General features: G+C 36.6%; 1 protein-coding gene across 5 annotated transcripts in view; it reads right to left on the reverse strand.

The window, feature by feature from the left end:
* Positions 1-3,677: 3,677 nt before the first annotated feature.
* Positions 3,678-18,656, reverse strand: part of YAP1 (Yes associated protein 1) — a 93,757-nt gene continuing 78,778 nt past the window's right edge. For all 5 annotated transcript variants that reach the window (XM_017816047.1, XM_017816049.1, XM_017816048.1 and 2 more), the window contains 3 exons: positions 8,752-8,882; positions 4,629-4,741; positions 3,678-3,983 (listed from right to left, as the gene is read on the reverse strand). In XM_017816047.1, coding sequence (XP_017671536.1) covers positions 3,745-3,983; positions 4,629-4,741; positions 8,752-8,882 — 483 coding nt within the window. In that variant the 3' untranslated portion in view covers positions 3,678-3,744. The remainder of the gene's footprint in view (positions 3,984-4,628; positions 4,742-8,751; positions 8,883-18,656) is intronic.

Here is an 18,656-nt window from a genome sequence, read left to right on the forward strand (position 1 = left end):
GGTGAGCGCCAACACTGAATGGTACAATATTTGATCCATGTGGTTTACTGACACTGCAACCTGTTTCCAAGCAGTAGCCCTGCCCGGGTGTTAACAGCACAGTACTGTACAGCCCCATCTGTCTGCATATAGTGTATTTATAACTAAAAGCTATTACAATTATTACAATGATTTCTGTTTCAATATATACAACAGTATAAAATACTACCCAAAAAACTTTTGTATTTCAAACAATTTTAACCACTTCATCAAAACAATGCATTTGCAGAATTAAAAAAAAAAATAACCCAAATTAATGCTGATTGCCAACAGTACAGCATCTCTATGGTATGTTTCCTAATAAATGAGAGAACGGAAGTGTCTTATAATCAATTAAAATAAGTATCACAAAACATAATTAATGTTAGAGCAGTTCAAGGATTCCCAGTTTGTCAGTATCTACCCTAAGCAGTGCTACTCAAATACAGTATAAGCCATTTAGTGTTTCTACGATGAGAATAAAACATTCAAATATTAAAGCTGCGACAAACACACAAAAGCAAGGAAAGAAAATTTGTTCTGTACTCATTTCTGTTGGAGCAAGGTACAGCATGTCAGGAGTTTGCACTCGGTGCATCATATCTGGTTGTGTGTACAGACTGAGGAATGAGAGGCTGGAGAGCAGTGCTGCAGAAAGGGACTGGGGTGTCCTGGTCCATGGCAAGTTGAACATGAGTCAGCAGTGCCTGGCTGCCAGGAGGGCCAAGTGTGTCCTGGGGGGGGGGGCATCAGGCAAAGCATTGCCAGCTGGTCGAGGGAGGGGATTGTCCCGCTCTGCTCTGCACTGGGGAGGGCCTCACCTTCAATACTGTTTGCAGTTTTGGGCACCACAATATAAAACAGATATTAAGCTCTTAGAGAGCAAGGGCCACAAGGATGGTGAAGGGACTGGAGGAGAAGCCTTATGAGGAATGGCTGAGGTCACTTGGTTTGTTCAGCTTGGAGAAGAGGAGACTGAGGAGAGACCTCATTATAGTCTTCAACATCCTCATGAGGGGAAGTAGAGAGACAGGTACTGATCTCCTCACTCTCATGACCAGTGACAGAACCCAAAGGCCTGAAGTTGTGTCAGGGGAGGTTTAGGTTAGATATCAGGAAAAGTTTCTTCATGCACAGGCTTCCCAAGGAAGTGGTCACAGCATCAAGCCTGTCTGAGTTCAAGAAGCATTTGGACAATGCTCTCAGGCATATGATGTGATTTTTGGGGTGTCCTGTGCAGGGCCAAGAGTTGGACTTCATGATCTTGATGGGTCCCTTCCTACTCAGTATACTCAGTATATATGGTTCTGTATGAGCTACGATACCTGGATACAACTGTGGAAGACAATTGAAATGGAATCAACTCTGACTTTCCTTGCTGTTGTGGTTTTATGTCAGACCATTCAAGTTATAACAACTTAGTGTCCTTTTTTTTCCTCTCCTGAAGGGAGTGAGAGAGAAGAATTCATAATAAAGTTGCAAAAATGCTACTAAAATCCCTATCTTGGACACAATACACTGCTTTAGGAGCTACTGTGTCATTGCACAATATAAGTGGCCTATTTATCGCTGAAGTATTGGTGTAGCAGAATATATTTGTCATTGTGGATGTGTTTAAAAATTAGTATTTTAAAACTTGCTTGTATCCCATAACAAGCCACAAAATTTTGTGTTTTTCAAACACTAATATCCTTACGTAAAATAGTAAGTTTACATTTATAGTGGCAAATTTCAAATCTCTGCCTCTGCTGCTCCAGTTTTTAAAATGAACTTGGTTCAGAGTTTTCGTTCTTTACATCATCCTAAAACAGAACTATTTCTGAAGCATAAAAAAAAAAATCCAAACGGCAGTGATAATATCTGGGGTTTTTTTTTCTCTGTTTTGCTGATTCATTCCTAACTTGAAAAACAATCAATGTCTTAAAAAGCAAAACAATAAAACCCCAAAAATCTCTCCTCAGGAATAGTCCCTGCTAAAGTGAGATTTTTTTTTCAAAACCAAGTTACATGCCTAGAGTATCTTTATAGTCATGTTATACACCCTTGAAAATAAAGGCTCATGTTGAGAATGGTGACAGGCCCTTAATTATAGAGGTGTTAACTGGTGACACTTTTTCATCAGAAAAAGCCCAAAAGCCCCACAAAAATTCATAGCTTATATTGAAAGTTTGATTCATGCTCATTTTGTTCATTTAAAAATACTCTTTGGAAACTTGTGTCAACTCCTGCAGACAACTTAGTGATACATCTTTTCCTGTTAAAATAAAGATAATTCATATTCACCTCTACCCCATGCTAAGCTCTACTACTAATATACAATTCATTACCTGCTCATGTCACCATCTAACACATATCTTTACATTCTTCTACATATAGCGTCCAGGGCTTATTTTTCACCAAATAATTTGATAACTAAATAATTTCACCAAAGAATTTGATAACTATTACACTTAGAAGTTTTAATTGAGGATTTTTTGGTGTTCTAGCCTTTTCATTGCAACGCACAGTGACATTAATGGTTCAGACTTTTTGTCCATGCTAACTTGAAATTTTTCACCAATTTTTTCCCATTAAGGATTTTAAAATCTAAACTCAGAGATCAAAACTGAAAACCAGAAGAGAGATTAGATGCATGTAATTTTAAAATGGTTTCTGCTACTTTAAAATGCATTTAAAAATTGTACATACAACACAGTATTTTAACTTTTACATTGCTGTTATCAGATTCTAATTCAAAATCTTGCAAATATACACGAAAAATAAGCCACTGGTCATAAATTCTAATGATTACATTCAAAACTAGCCTTTAAAAAAATAAAAAAGTTACAGGCAAAACATACTGATTTATGTACTCACTAGCTTATCAGGCTACAATAGGCATGTTTTAAGTATAAAAAAGCAGACAATTCAGATTTAAATAAGACTGTGTGAAATCAGAAAAACCCCTTAGATTTCACTATTAAAAAAAAACCAAGAACACCTATAATTACTTCCCATCCTACAGCTACAGTTAAACCAACTAACAAAAATAATCAAAGTATTGATGACAAACAAAAGTTAGGCTAGAGTATGTGGCAACAATCAAAGTTCATATACGTTTCTATGTAAAATGACTCATGATTTACTATAACATATGAAGAAGAGCACTTCGTGACTAATGAAAGAGCTACTAGTAGAAACACTTAATGCCAAACAGTCTTCAGCCCTCCTTTAAGTTGTATCTCCAAATCAGTATTGACTTCTTTTGACCAGATACATCATTTTTGGCTTGTCACCCGAGTATGTCATGTTTTACCACTTGTCACAGGCAGCAGTAGACAACTAGCTAAGCAAACTACAAGCAGTGACATGCAGAAATTAACTCTCAAATCTGAGTACTTAGATAAAATGATATGCAAGCGCACACTAGGACAGAAGGAATGGCATTCGTCATCCAAATAGGCTCATCATCCCTCCCCACCCCCCTTGAACAGTAGTTGCAACAGCAATAGAAAAAAATCAAGATGTCTGTTCTTCAGAGTCAACTGTGGAAAAAAGTCAGCAATATATAACAGCAGCGATGGACAAGGAAGAGCAAACTGAAAGAATCTTGTTGAATATTTGTTCATTTACTTTTTCTGAACACAAGCCAAAGTGTGCCACACTGGCTTGTTCTGAACTTCAGATACAGATGTCCTAATCTCCTTAGATCCTTCACAGATTTAGAATTCAGTCTCCCTGAGGCCCCTATAACCAAGTAAGAAAACTCTCTTTATCTAGCTTGGTGGCTGCCAAGACAGATTCCATGTCATTAAGGATGTCAGAGCTCAAAGCCTCTTGCAGACTTGGCATCAGTTCTTCTCCTTCTATATTCATCCCATCTCCTTCCAGTGTCCCAAGGTCCACATTTGTCCCTGGAATGGCTTCAAGGTAGTCTGGGAAACGGTTCTGATGGGATGGTATGTTACTTTGGCCGATACTGTCACCTAGTTATAACACAAAGTAAGATGGATATTAAATATACTGGAAGTACCAAACCTATAATTTAACAGGACAACTGGTTAAAGGTTAATCATGTATCTCTTGCATTATACAAACAATGTGATTCACAAAAATCCATCACAAACCCCAAAGGTAACTTGAATGCACGCAGATGTACAAAGAACATGTCTTTGTTTCAAATTTTCATCTGCGCAACCCAAATCTCTACAGATCTTTGATGTCATTTAGCATAATTTGATTTTTACACTTAAAGGAAAAAGACAATACTGAATCAAATACAGTTTTGGAGTAGTATTAACAACACTGGAGGAGATATTATTCTTAGCTCTGAACAAAAAATATACTTTAAAAAGCAAATTCCTTATAACACACTCAAATTCCTTATAACAACAAGAGTGATACTGTTTATGAGCAATCTCCCATCCTTCCAATACAGTTGATTATCAATACGTTTTTTACAAATCTAACCATAACATTTCTATTACAGAAATAGGGAAAACAGAAAAAACAGAAAAAGGTAAAAAAACAATGCAAAAAGTATCACAGCTTCTCAGAGTTAACTGTTTTCATTGCAAATGGATACAAGTATATTAGGAAAACATGCATTAAAAATGAACACAAAACCAGACCTGTATCCATCTCATCAACACTGTTCAGGAAGTCATCTGGGGTTCTGGGTACACTGTAACTGCTCATGCTAAGTCCACTATCTGTGCTTTCATCTCTGGAGTGATATGTTCCACTGCAACAGAAGAAAGAAAAAAAATGAGGGTTTTTGAAGAAAAACAGAGGATTATAGAAGAAAATAAAATAGATGCTTGTTTTCAACCAATTCAAGAGCTTTGGAAACATTGCTGTCCTGAGAAATGCTCTGCTGTGATAAAAAAACTGAAGCCTTTGTCTGGGTGGGACACCTGGGTTGTACTTTATGCAGACCTTTTCCAATTAAAACCATATTATTTAGATTCAATTTAACTTGATGAGAGCATATTCAAGCAGCTTTAAGAAACTGCCTACTTGTGTTCTGCATAATTTTAATATTTTCACACCCACCCACCCACAGCTAAAACCATTGGAAGCATATGAGATAGTCTGTAATGATTATAAAAATAATAATAATGATGGTTCATCCTTTCAGGCTTCCATAAGGATAACAAAAAAATATTTCTAACTACTAATGTCCTCATGTTTAATCAACCACTGAAGTATATTTTTAGGTCACTGCTGTTATAAATAGTTGGGACTCCTTTAGCTATTCTTCAATTGCTTCCCACTGCTGCATTACTACTTGTTCAGTCACACGTCAAGGCAACAGAGTGCCCTAATATAAATCAAATACTAGTACAGAAGCTGTCCTGTAAACAAACCCCGCTCAGAATGATCCTGTTGACAGAACGGTTAACCAAACTAATGGCATAGGGCCTTACATGCACTCACTTTCTTACTGCCATCTTACTGCCAGCGCAGAGAGCAAAACCAAGAAAGCCACAGTGGGAAATCTGGGATGGGGTGGGGAAGCTGGCCAGTGTATTGAGTTTACATAGCAAGGTTTTGGTAGCAAGGGGTCTGCAGGGATGTACCCTGTGAGAAGGCACCAGGAGCTGATCTGACGTCTGACCCAGCTGGTTCCAGCTGGCTCCAAAGTGGTCCAACTGCCCAAAGCTGAGCCCATCAGTGACATTGGTGGTACCTTTGTGATAACATATTTTTTTAAAAAAAGAGTAAAAATGATGAACAGATGGGAGAGAGGAGAGGAGTGAGAATATGTGAGAGAAACAGCCCTGCAGGCACCAAGGTCAGTGCAGAAGAAGGGGGAGCAGGTGCTCCAGATGCCAGAGCAGAGATTTCCCCTGCAGCCCAAGGTGCAGACCATGGTGAAGCAGCTGTGCTCCTGCAGCCCATGGAGATAACATGATGGAGCAGAGATCCACCTGCAGCCCCTGGAGGACCCTGTGTTGGAGCAGGGGGGCATGCCTTGAAGGAAGCTGTAGTCCATGGAGAGGCCAAGTTAGAGCAGGCTCCTGGCAAGAGCTCCAGCCTGTGGAAAGGAGCCCATGCCAGAGGAGGTCTGATGGCGGGAGCAGTGGCCTGCATAAGCAGTTGCGGGAGCACACTACTACCTCCCTTCCCCTGCATTTCCTAATATCCAGTCTTTTCACAAAATATTTTCAAAATCTGTATTTCTTCAGGTTGTGGTAGCATTCGCTGAGAATCCTTACTGATTTTCCAGCCTGCATACTAAATGAAGATTAACTTGATTTACTGTTCAAATTAGCATCTGAAGACATATTGATACTTCTCATAATGTGCTTGTGAAGTATATAGTATATGTCTTTTTATTAAGAATGAAGAACCAAAATGGTGATGAAAAGCTATTCAACATTGGATGACATAAGACATATATATGTATTACATTTCATGAGGACATCTTTACCATACGAGAAAGGAACCTAACATTTCTTTACAGTTAAATCATAAATATTTCTCTTTTTTTAGATTGATTTAAGAATAGAATCACCACACATTTGACACAATCCTAATAAATAAACTATTTAAAACTTCTGTGAAAAAAGATACTGGTTTACTTTATGGGACAAAATACTAAAAACAGAACTGAGGCAATGCTGAACTAAATCACTTTAGTGGAGAAGGCTTTTTGGCTGCTGCTCTCACACTTGGAATGTCCAGCACTTCTCTTCAAATCACTCCTTAATATACATTTCCTCTTTCTTCCACAAGGATTTCTTCATTTAGTAGTCATACCACCCAAAATTACCACATTGAACTAAACAGCATTACCCAAAATAGAGTGGATTCTTCTTCAACTAATAACTATTAAAATATGTGTATACAAAAGAAGAAATACCAGTTTAGGAGTTAAACAGAAAATTACCATCACTACCAATATAAATCTAGTAGACAAAAATATATGAACAGCGTGGTAAATCTAAAAGTGAAATAGTCTAATAAAATCTGCACTGTTGAATGACCCATTCAAAAAAATCAAATATGCCACAATGACAGGAAGTACTGAAGATAGCAGGCAGAAGATTAGACTATGTACATGAAAACACTACTGCATTTTTTCTCAAATTGCTCCAGTGTACTCATCATTTTCTGAGATATTTTTTTTTTAATGTTTCTATTATACAAGCAGTGGACTACCTAAACTTTGGATATCCAAATTCAGGGCCTAAAACTAGGATCTAGGCCTAAAATTAGTTCACCAGGAACTTTATATACAGCCTATAAAGACAGAACGAAGTATTTCCCTAAGTCTGAACTTTAACATAAGGAATATCAACAAGAACTTTAGAGCAAAACTATTGGACTGCTGTATCTAATTCAGAACAGCAAAGCATTTTCACAAATGTCCTTTCTTATAAATCCCTTTCCCATACCCATATGATAGAATTAAATGAGGTGATGCACATAAAATAACCTAGAAGGAGACAATGCTCAGATCAAAATGCAAATTAAAATATTCTGAACTCAAGTCAAGTACACATTTTTAATATTTTGCGTGGAGTAAGGGCTACAAAAAAAGCCCACAAACCCAGTCAAACCTATATGCAACTAGGCAAGCAGTATCTTTCTGCACTTTACAGTAAATATCAACCTGCCATGAAATTACAAAACATGAATTTGCCCTTTCTAGCTTTTGTCCTGTTTGTAGCTAATGGCAAAGATCCATCACTTTGTATTTCATGCATGTAAACTCACAATGGATAAACTGCATCAGCCCATTGCTGTGGCCATTTGAAACCTGAAGATGCATTTCTTTCAGAAAACAGGTTTTGAAGATGTGAGGCCCTGTATGTATGATGGCAACAGCCTTCCAGAAATTCAAGCTAGTATGTTACTAGAACACATCAAGACCATCATCTGTCTACTGAGCCTTCTCATAGGAGAGCAGGTCAGGTTTAACATTTCTTGTCCTTTCTATACTTTAGGACAAGACCAGCACAGCTGCAGCTCACACAAGATCCCAGGATGAATTCCATAGAGAATAATGCCTCTAACAAAAAATTAAGTTTTCTAGTCATATTTATCTGTGTAGGAGATAAATCTTCCTGAGGGGTTACCCAAAATACAGACATCATTCATCTCAAGCTCCAGCAGTTTTTCCAAAGTTGTAATGTTTAGTATGAAGCATTTGCAAGTTGTAATTTGAACAGTATTTCCAGCATAACAAACACTCCAACTCAGAGGGATTAAGGAAAAAGTTATATTAAAAACTAGTGTATACTGTAAAATTCTGAATCTTGAATTAAAATACCCACTTCAAAATAATACAGCATTTAAAATGAAACATGCCACTATTTGCAAACCTAACATTAAGAGAGTAAAAATACTGCTAAATACTTGAAGTGGAAGGAAGGGGTGAATGGAGAAACTTTAAAATTAACCTCAAGGTGTAGTCCTAAATGTGCCTCACAGTTCATTTGATCTCACAGCGAGCTATTCACAAATTCTTTGAGTCAGTAATTTGAAATGACTGTTAGTCAACAGATTATGCAGAGACAAACATGTTATGACTTTGAATAAAAACCTTCCTACAAGTCTGAACAGACTACTTCCTCCCACAGGAGACAGCTTTTAATCCTCAACTTTTACTAGACTTGCCATTTAAGGAAAGATTCATTTACAGCTGTGGCTCTTGGCACAGACAGATGTTCAAAATAAACTATTACATGTACCAAACAGAATTTTAAATCAAATTTTTTTCCTCTAGTAGCTACTCCTACAAACCTGTTAAGAAAGGGATCAGAACTATTTGTAGTCATTGTTCTCAGTTCCTGAGACATTCCAGGAGATGACACGGGGTTTTGCGATCCACCGTCTTGTTCCATTGTTGGAAGCTGGCTACGGAGAGCCAATTCCTAGAACAGCAGGAGGGGGAAAAAGAGAGATCATGTTAGGCATTTGAATGCACTTTTCAGATACACAGATACATGACATTATAGATAATTGATGCTTTTACTGCTTCCAGTTACAAGAGTTAAATGAAATTAAGTTTCTGAGGACAAAGCAAGAATCTGTCCTGGCTTCAATGACAATGCAAGTTCCCCAAATCATGCCCAGCATTACAGAGACTGCACCAAAAATGTATTTATGGATACAAATATCTGTATATTTACATAAATATTTTCTAATTCATTTCAATATCTTTTCGCTAAGTATATTCTTAAGACCAAAAAAAGAATTGCTAATACTATCTGACCCCAAATATATGTCTGTCTACCTCTACTGATTAGCACTTTCCCCCTGTTTCTCTTAAATTCTGATTCACTCCCTAGTTTCCTTTGTACCTTTCTTGTTTCAAGTCTTCCCCATTCACTCTTCCTGTTTGAGGCCTGTATTTTGAAATTTCTGACTGATCAAATCTATTTGATTTGTCCCACAAATAAATCCCAAAGCTCTTTAAATCCCCAGTAATTTCTTCATAAAACTTAAGACACTGCTATTCTGAAGTTACAAACCTAGATTACATATACATTTTTACGCATCTGACTGTTCACCAGCTTGAATCAAACCATCCATAAAGCCTGTCATTAGTAATTAATGAAAATAAGTTTTAACATAAAATACATGAAATTAAAGGTGGATGGAAATAAGCAGCACTTTATGCAATTTCCAGTGATCCCTCTCCCCGTTTTTAAACAAGTAATCAATGAGTTAAACATGTGAAAGAAAAAATAATTTTCTTCAAGCAACTCTCCTAAAACATCATCAATGGCTCACCATGACTGAACTTTGTTAATGTAAAGACTGGTAAATAAATCTTTTGACTATCTTGTTACCATTATTAGTAGTATGTCATTTCCAGGTTGTGCCTGGAAAGATAACCTCAGGCAAAACCAATCTTGTCAGTCTTGACAATACTCAATATTTCTCACTTGTAAAGTGAAAGATCTTCATCCATTCTCAATGACAAGCCTAATACACTTTTAAAATATAAAAAATAACCTTTCTCCAATTCTTCTAGTGTTTTCTTTTAAAAAAAGTTTAAGGTTATTTTATTTTCCAGCAGACTGTGCTGGAATACTTCCCTCCTGCCTGTTTTTTTAACTTTTCTCATCTTCATATGCTTCACTCCCATTCCTGTGGATTATTATTACGTATCCCTTTAATACCAAGTTTTATGTCTTGCACTAGAAGATTTTCTTGCTACGCTTGATTAGGTCTTTGCAGAAAGTGTACAAACATATCACTGGTTTTTGTGTTCATCACATCCAACTTCCTACTTCAAGTAAATCCAGTCCCCTGTTTACCACCACTTACTTTGCCACTGTTCTAACAAATAGTAATAATACTCCTTCCTCATTTTCAGATCACATGATGCTAGGCACCTTTTAATAATTTATAAAGGTTTATCCATATAATTTTCATTTGTTTATGTACTAAACCCAAGTTGAAAGCCTATATAATGAGGTCTTACTTTACACCTAAGTATACAAACTTGTATCAGTCACGAATTACCTGATATACAGGTAGACTAAATCCATTTAGAAAAAAAACAAAAGGTTTTCGTTCCTGGAATGCTTCCCAAACAGTGATCTGAAGAAGGCAGAAGGTCTTAAAACAGCCATCCCAGAGATGGCTCACTCACATGCTTTGTCCTTTTCCCCTTCCTTCTTGGTTTGATCTGTACATTGCATCTTTATTTCCTTGAGCTACAGTCCCTGACTAGGATGAAGAGGAGGAGCCAAAACTGCAGAAGAAGCTTAATCATATACCAGTGCCAAAAAGAGTAGTAAAAAAGCAAAACCTACATGGACTCATTTTTGTATATGAAGCATGAAAGTGACATTGTATCTCATTGTGTGGTAGACCTGGTCTTTCCAATCAGCACTGCCTCCTGATTCAATAGTTGAGAGTGAGAAAAAGAGAGAAGAGGAAATCCACACATGTCCCCTTTTCAAGAGCTACTGACAACAGGAAAGAAAAAAGCCATAAAATTCTTTTCTGTTTACCACATTTCACTGAAGGCCCACTAAAAAGAGTTGTATTAAGCCAGGAGAGACAATTGTATTTTGCCTATTCTTTGGCATGTACAATGTAGTCCAACTAGTATTTTTAAAATTAGTACTACTTTTACCCTTGTTTCAACAACACTGCTAAAAATGCAAAACTACAACTATTTTTAACTATTTATAAGTAGCATTACTGATACTTATTTAGAAGTCAGAAGCACTTTCCCCTTGAAAGAATGTTATTACATTAGTCATTTAAGTAATACACTTATGTCATTCTGGAAGTCTGAAAGAGAAAGGAGTTACCCAAAAAGATGGACTACTCAGAAACAAATACAGAGCAATTTTAAATCATTATGTAAGATAAGCAGTTTCCTACAAGCCCTAAAGAGTCCATTAAGACTATTTTTCCTAAAAGGTCCACGTAATGGAAACTGAAGTTGTGTTGCTTGAAGAATGGTCTTTTCATTTCTCTGTCTTTATAAAACTGATTTGCAATAAAAAAAACTTATGCTTCCTAAATGTAAAAAAATGTATGAAAGGGTACAAGCCTCTCCCAGCTCCAAACAGAGCAATGTGAACTCTAGGCTTTTAGTTCATGCTTTAAAATATATCCTTTATTAGAAGTATTTAAAGTCTGGAGGCAAAAATAAAACCATGACAAAATCCTGGCTTAGATTTCTATAACCTGATCTCATCCTATTTTTGTAAGTATGTCAAACTTTTTTTAAGTACCTCTGGGAAAAGAAAAGATTAATACCTATTGGTAACACAAAAGCTGAATTTTTGTTATAACAAAAAGACCAAAATGATCTGTCATCTCCTTAAGTGATTTTAAAAATAAGGTCAGCTCTGTGTAGTTTATCTGGCTGACCTTATCCATGGTTTTTTTGTCATAATTGCATACAGATTAAATTTTACATGCAGTTCCAGGTCATTCACACCATGTATAAAGTAACTTTATAAAAATACCTTTTTCAGAGCATTTTTATCTTCATGTGCTTTTCAGGAAAGGCAGACGACTCCCTTGTGCAACTCACTTATCATATTCTTACTGTATCAAACATATGATACGCTACTCAATTTGAATTAATATATGCTTTTAATCGGTTTTATAAATTTACTTTAAGAGTGCCAATTGTAACATTTCTGCCCCTAACCACTGCTCCACTGCTTGACTATCAAATTATCCACAAGCTTCCCTGGCATGGGAGAGAAGTTTTAGGGGAAGGACAAGACCACAACACTTATGGACACACTTACAGCACCAGTTTCTTCCTCGTATTAACTGTCTGCATTCTTGTGATGGCCACAGAGTTACAGCACATATACAAAAGAAATAGGGAAGACACACAGACAGATGAAGACAAATGAACTCAGCAATGATGAGTTATGCAATTTGTGAAGAGTAAGGGGAAAACATACCATTCAGTGTTGCAACTGTGAAAATCAGCAAAATTAATTTAAGAGGTGATACTCACAGAGTGATAATTCTATTGTATACACCTAGAAAAGAACTCAACGCTATGTAGAGCATGACAAGGACAGATAGGGCAGCATAAAATGGAACAGACTTTTGTAATGGAAGTCTAGCTTCTTTGTCTGGTTTTGCAGTCCTTTGCTGTGCCCCTGCTTCATATTCCTCTTGAGGTATAAAGCCATTGCTTTATACCCTCTTAGTATCTATCTACTCCTGGCTCCACAGCACTACACCTGCCCTGCTGAAGTGTCTCAGAGCTCTGTAAGGAAGGTACCTGTCAGCAGGAGTAAGCAATCAGAAAGGCCATGCACAGCTGAATGGCCTCCCTCTACCGCTTATTATTCACAGCCATCTCATACTCAGTCAACAGGACTTGTATCTTTTGCTGCCCAATTGCTTTAGCAGTACTTCTGTGATTAAGTTTTGCAACTGCAAGCAGCACTGGTGATTACAAGAAACCCTCTGCAGAGAGCTACAACTCCTATGCAGACACAAAATGTGTCCTGAAGCAATGAGAGGCATTGGCAATGAAGGCAGTTCTGGTTTACTCTACAGACTTCAAGACAAGGTGTTTATCCATAAAGATCTACTTTCACAAGTAAGCAATATAATTATTTTGTTGATCTGTAAAGCTTAGGTGCTGCAAGTCCAATCAACAGCTTCTGAATTTTCAAATTACTAAAATAATACAAATATCTTTCCTACTGGGTATCTTCCAGCTAATGCTGCTCATCTGCTCCCACTTAAACCAACAGTGTGTGAAACTCAAACTCTTGCCACATGAACTAATAAAGTTTCACTCAGATCTGTGGTTTTCAATAACGAATGAAGCTACTCTACTATTTCAGGACCTGAATAACATTTAAAGCATTTAGTTCCCAAGATGGTTGAACAACAGCAATGTTGCTTTTGCAGTAAAACTAGCTGAATTCCACCTTTTGTATACTTTGATGGCAGCCAGCATACACTGCCCCCCAACAAATGCAGCCACACAGGACACCCTTTCAACAACTTAGTCTCAGTCTGCTTATTTATGTCCAATCATGTATTTAAAGCAGTACCTTAGTGCATGCTCATCAGAAATACCAGAAACTTCAACAATAATGTGGTCAAGGAACATCTCCATAATTTCTACAGGACATCACACTTCAAGCTGAAATCCTTTATGTTCTCACAAAACTTTCATATTTATTTCATAGTGTTTAGAAGCAGCAGAGTTTTTTAGTCAGTCAGAGGAAGATCTCGATTTCTTAATCACTGTGGGTCAACACAGTGGGCAACTCCAAGTGATTTTCTACTGATAGTTACAGATGGCCTTTGACTGCATATTCTTACCCTCCTTTCAGCTGGGAACTAGCATTTGTATGGCCATACACTAAGACAAATCAGAAAACAGATCAAGCTGAAAAATGTTTTTTTCTGACAGATCAGATATTTGATCTGTCTTGCAGTGTGGTCGCACCAATGCTTCAGCTAATAGATTATGCAAAAAGGACGTTAAATACATCCTGTTCTGCTGTCTTATTATTAAGGCAATCACTGGCAGACAGCTGAGTTAAACACCTTAAACTGCTGCAGTTCAGTTTGCCAGAGCATGTCTACCAGACCTCTCAGCAAGAAGTAATTTTATTAAGAAGCAAATATTTTGCTTAAAAAAATACCACACAACTCCTCAGCTGCAGTCTTCAGTCCCAGTTTAGGATGGCTCTAGCCAGCTGACTAAGTCTTCCTGTGAATTAATTTCCCAAGTCACGGTACTGTATAGGTGTGCTGCCTTATGTGTAAGCTTCATGGTACTCTGTAACAAAGCTCTGTGCAACTGATGCTGAGTAACTGACAGGTACTTCACAGATTATCTGAACTAATCTTTAGCTACCTAAAATACAAGTGCTTTCCTAGAATCAGATGCCTATATTAAGACATTAAGCTAAGACCTGTTATTACATGCTGAATTTACTGCCACAGACTAAAGCAATCAGTTCATTAATTGCAAAGATTTTTGGAAGGTAGTCCAGTGAATAACAACAATTTGTTACCTAATGAAGTCAAATATTCCTGTTAACTAAAGTGTACCAACAGTTCAATGAAAGCTGAGATAAATAAATGCATACAAAGTTGATTTCTGCTTCCTTGGAATCTTATGATATTATATATGCTGCTCGGCTCCCTTATCTTCATGACAGTTCTCTAGTAACTTTTGTTATTGATTTTGGAGAGTACCAACTTTCTGTCCTCGCTCTGTTTCACTGTGCTAAAGAAACATCTACCAAAACTTAAACCACGAGGGATAAAGCAAAACTTAGCACTAGTAAAAAGAGCTATCAAGCAATTAAAACCGAACAAAAGGGTCACAAATAATACCTGAAGTCTTCAGTAAAACTTCCAGCCTCACTAATCATGGAAGTTCAGAGAGTACAGAATTCAAGACTGCACTTGTTTTAAATGACATCTTCCTTTCTTTCTAGAACATGTCCCAAATCTGACAGTAACACAGCTTTGTATTGGTGTGCATGAAAAGTGACTGAAAAAAAAAATTCTTTCTTGTAAAACAATTTATGAGTATTCTAAGAATTTAATATTTACTTGGAATACTCAAAATCTTCTCAACTAAGCTGATGAAAGGTGTCAAACATCAACCAAGATGAACTTCTAAAAAAACAGGAACCATAGGAAACTAAAATAATATTTCAAACCCAGTAACTATTCAGTACTGTAAGTGCATATATTTTATGCAGTGCAAACATGAAAAAAAGTATGAAACAAAACCAAGTGACTCAGCAGAGAGTGACAGACTGGCCATATGTCTCTGCAGATTCTATACCGAGAAGGGAAATTTCCAGGATATCACTCAAAAGTTGATTAGAAATGAGTTTAGGTCAACTGGACAGAGAATATGAGAGGTACTTCATACAATATAAAGGACAAAAGAATGGAAACAATCAACAGAGAGCACATTCCAGGTATACAGAACTACCAAGAAAGCAGCACAGAGGTAATCAAAAGCCAAGCTGGAAAGCACAGCTGAACAGAGTAGCAGGGAAGCAGAGCTGTTCTCAGAGATCATTTCAGTGCTAGAAACAAGCAGTAGATACAGAATGAGCAAGCATATACATAGGAACCTATCTCATAAATGTCTGTGCTGATCTTACTAACAAATATCTTGATATTAGAAGCAGATAAATAATAATTCTTCCAGTCTTAGCATGAGAAAGTCGTTTGCACATCATCTAAGAATAATGCCATCAGTGCCTTGACATTATTTGCCTCTATTTCTTTCCATCACATACCAGAATCTGTTACTTAATATCTGGTCAATTTTATGACATATACAAAAGCTGATTGACATCTGCTCTAGGTGAGACATTGCTGACAACCAGATGCTAACTGCAGAAAAATGGAAGGAGAGCTACTGGGGATGGAGATAAACTCAAGTCATTCAATCTTTTAACTAAGACAGATAGGCATCTATAAAGTTTCATAAATAATTGATAATGAAGAGCGTAAGTAACCGGACAGATGCTTGGTGTTTTCAAATTTCCTGGATGTATTGACAGTTCTTGTTTACACACGATAAGTCTGGAAATTACAGTTTTTGCTACAGATACCTTTGACTTGGATATTTTTAGCATTACAATAAAATCCTCATTCAAACAAGTCTCTTACAATGCTTGCTAAAAACAGATGAAGCTGAGCAATTGTTTACTCCTTCCAGAAGGTGCTAAGGCCTCCATACATAACACCTGGAGTGTTAGTGTCACTACAGTACACTACAGTATCACAGCAGAGAGATAAAAAGTGGCAAGGACACTATAATCACTCAGTACCAAAAAAACCTGACCATAGACAACAATGCACCCATGGTACTGTATCCAGGATACGTGGACAAAAATGCCAAGAAGGAAGAGGATGTTGGACTAGATGACCTCTACCTGTCCCTTCCAATTTATTTGATTCTGTGATTTAGAAAAGCTCAGAGATCCCATTAAAAGTTAAGGATTTTTTATCCACATAAGCCAGTTATTTCATTAGAGACAAGCTTTAAGAATGCTGGTGTCACAAAATTTCTTTACAAACAAAAGACTTTAGTCTTCCCAGAATTAAGAGCACTGAACATATGAAGATTTTATTTTCAGTATTCCTTAAGAGAACATCTAAAATTTAGCAAGAGAAGCTATTATTCTGTCATCAAGCACACCTTTATCATCACGAAAGCAGATAATTCCTTCAGACTTCATTAACTTTATTCAAAAAGAAAGGATCTGTCAGAAAGAAAAAGTTGACTGAAGAAATGTTCATTCTTTCTACAGATTTTTCACAGATTCACTAGGTCATCTGTGACCTGATCGGATGTACAGATAGCATCATGGGAGAAGACAGACAACAACTGCCTCTATAGTACAAGGCCTCAAGAAGCATTTAGAGAACAATTTCCAGAAGCAGTTCTCTAAGCACTTTCTTCCACCTGTGGCTGCTCAATACATTATTGAGGTGACACACGAAAACACAAAAAATACATTTAGATGATACAACATGAATAATCTAGTATTATAGAACTTATAAGTTGACATGATTGTGTACTTTTCTATCCAACAGATCACTCAAAACATACCTTAACTCATTAACAAGTGCAGACTAATAAAACTGATCCCAGGCAGGTGACTATATAGGTGAGCCTGGTATGAAACTAGTTTAAATATAACAGCAATCCTGATTTTTACACAAATCCTTTCATCAGTTTCTATCCCAAAGCAGAGTGACCACTACATAGGCATTTAATGAATTATCAGTATAGGCCCTTTGAGTTTTTGCAGCTTTTTAGGATTTAAAGCCAGAATTTCAAGAAGTTCCAAAAATCTCATCTTATAGAGTTAAGTATGAAACTGATACCAAAGTTCTCCATTTGCTGCATATTTCTGAGTTGGCTACAGGAAGAAGATACTGTGGAAGAATGAACAATGGTATGACAGGGCTCCAGGCATACAAGACAACATAGAATACGCTTTTGGCATTCAGTAAGAAAAACATCCCTCCTGAATCCTTCTGAATGACCTAATTATGCCAGAAGATAAGGTGTTTCCAACTGGTGTGGAGGAGTGTCCTCCTTTGTTTATTCTCTTGTATATCCACAATTCTTTAGGATTTTTTTCTCCTCTAGAATAGTATCTAATATTGATTGACAAGATCATTATGTGGTTAATGGTCTGTAAAGGAATCAAGTTATTACATCTCAATTAAAATGCTTCAGTTTAAGAACTGCTCTGGTATTGCCAAGCAAAGTATTTATTCCAGGATGTCAGCACTATTTCTAAGGTCTGAGGTTCTTCTTCTCCGAACTAGTAACATACAAATTTTGTGGTATGCAACAGTACACCAGTACACCATGGCTTCCAAACACAGGATAATTTCTTTTATTCTGCTTTTCCTGCCTAGTGCATACAGTTGTTCTTAAAACACAAAGTACAATACAAGCCAATATAAATATTGTACTAAGAACTAACAGATTAAGAATGCTGTTAGCACCAGCAAACGTGAAGCTCTCTGAATATACATATAAATCACCCTTTCAGAGATTCATTCCATATTCAACTTCTTTAGAAACTAAAAGAAGATCACATTAACCTGTTTATTATGCTTCACATTTTGAACAATTTTGTTTTGGTCTGAACTTGAAAGGCTTTTCTGAATTGTTCCTATTTGGAAAATGTACCTGTGAAAGAGCCTGCTAAATGTCAAAATGGAATAACTACATATTATGTATTATATAATTGCATAGCAATTATTTTGTTAGTCTAATCTATTAAGTAATTCTGTTACCTGTGCATGTTTAAAAATCATAAATATTTCAAGTGACTTTTTATTAACTGATTACAGATATCCTTCTTTAAGATCATACCTGTTTAAACAAACTGATAAGAACATTCATATGAACAGTACTTAAAAGTCACTAACTACTACCTTAGATAGTTTCTTTTAAATACACATCTTGATGACAACGGGACTGGAATAGCAGTATCCTCAAGAATGCTAAACAAGAAGGTTGTTTTCAATGCAGAAAAATGTGCAATGAATTCCTCATTTGCTCTTAAATATTGATATAAAGTTGTGGTAATGCAGCACTCTTAAAAAACAGTGTTTAGGGTCACGACCCGAAAAGTAGTTCAAAAATTCGCATGGCAGAGCTTGGTTTTGTTTGTATGTTT

Source organism: Lepidothrix coronata, unplaced genomic scaffold (assembly GCF_001604755.1).
Source record: "Lepidothrix coronata isolate B3197 unplaced genomic scaffold, Lepidothrix_coronata-1.0 Scaffold53, whole genome shotgun sequence".
In the NCBI taxonomy this organism is placed as follows: Eukaryota; Metazoa; Chordata; class Aves; order Passeriformes; family Pipridae; genus Lepidothrix; species Lepidothrix coronata.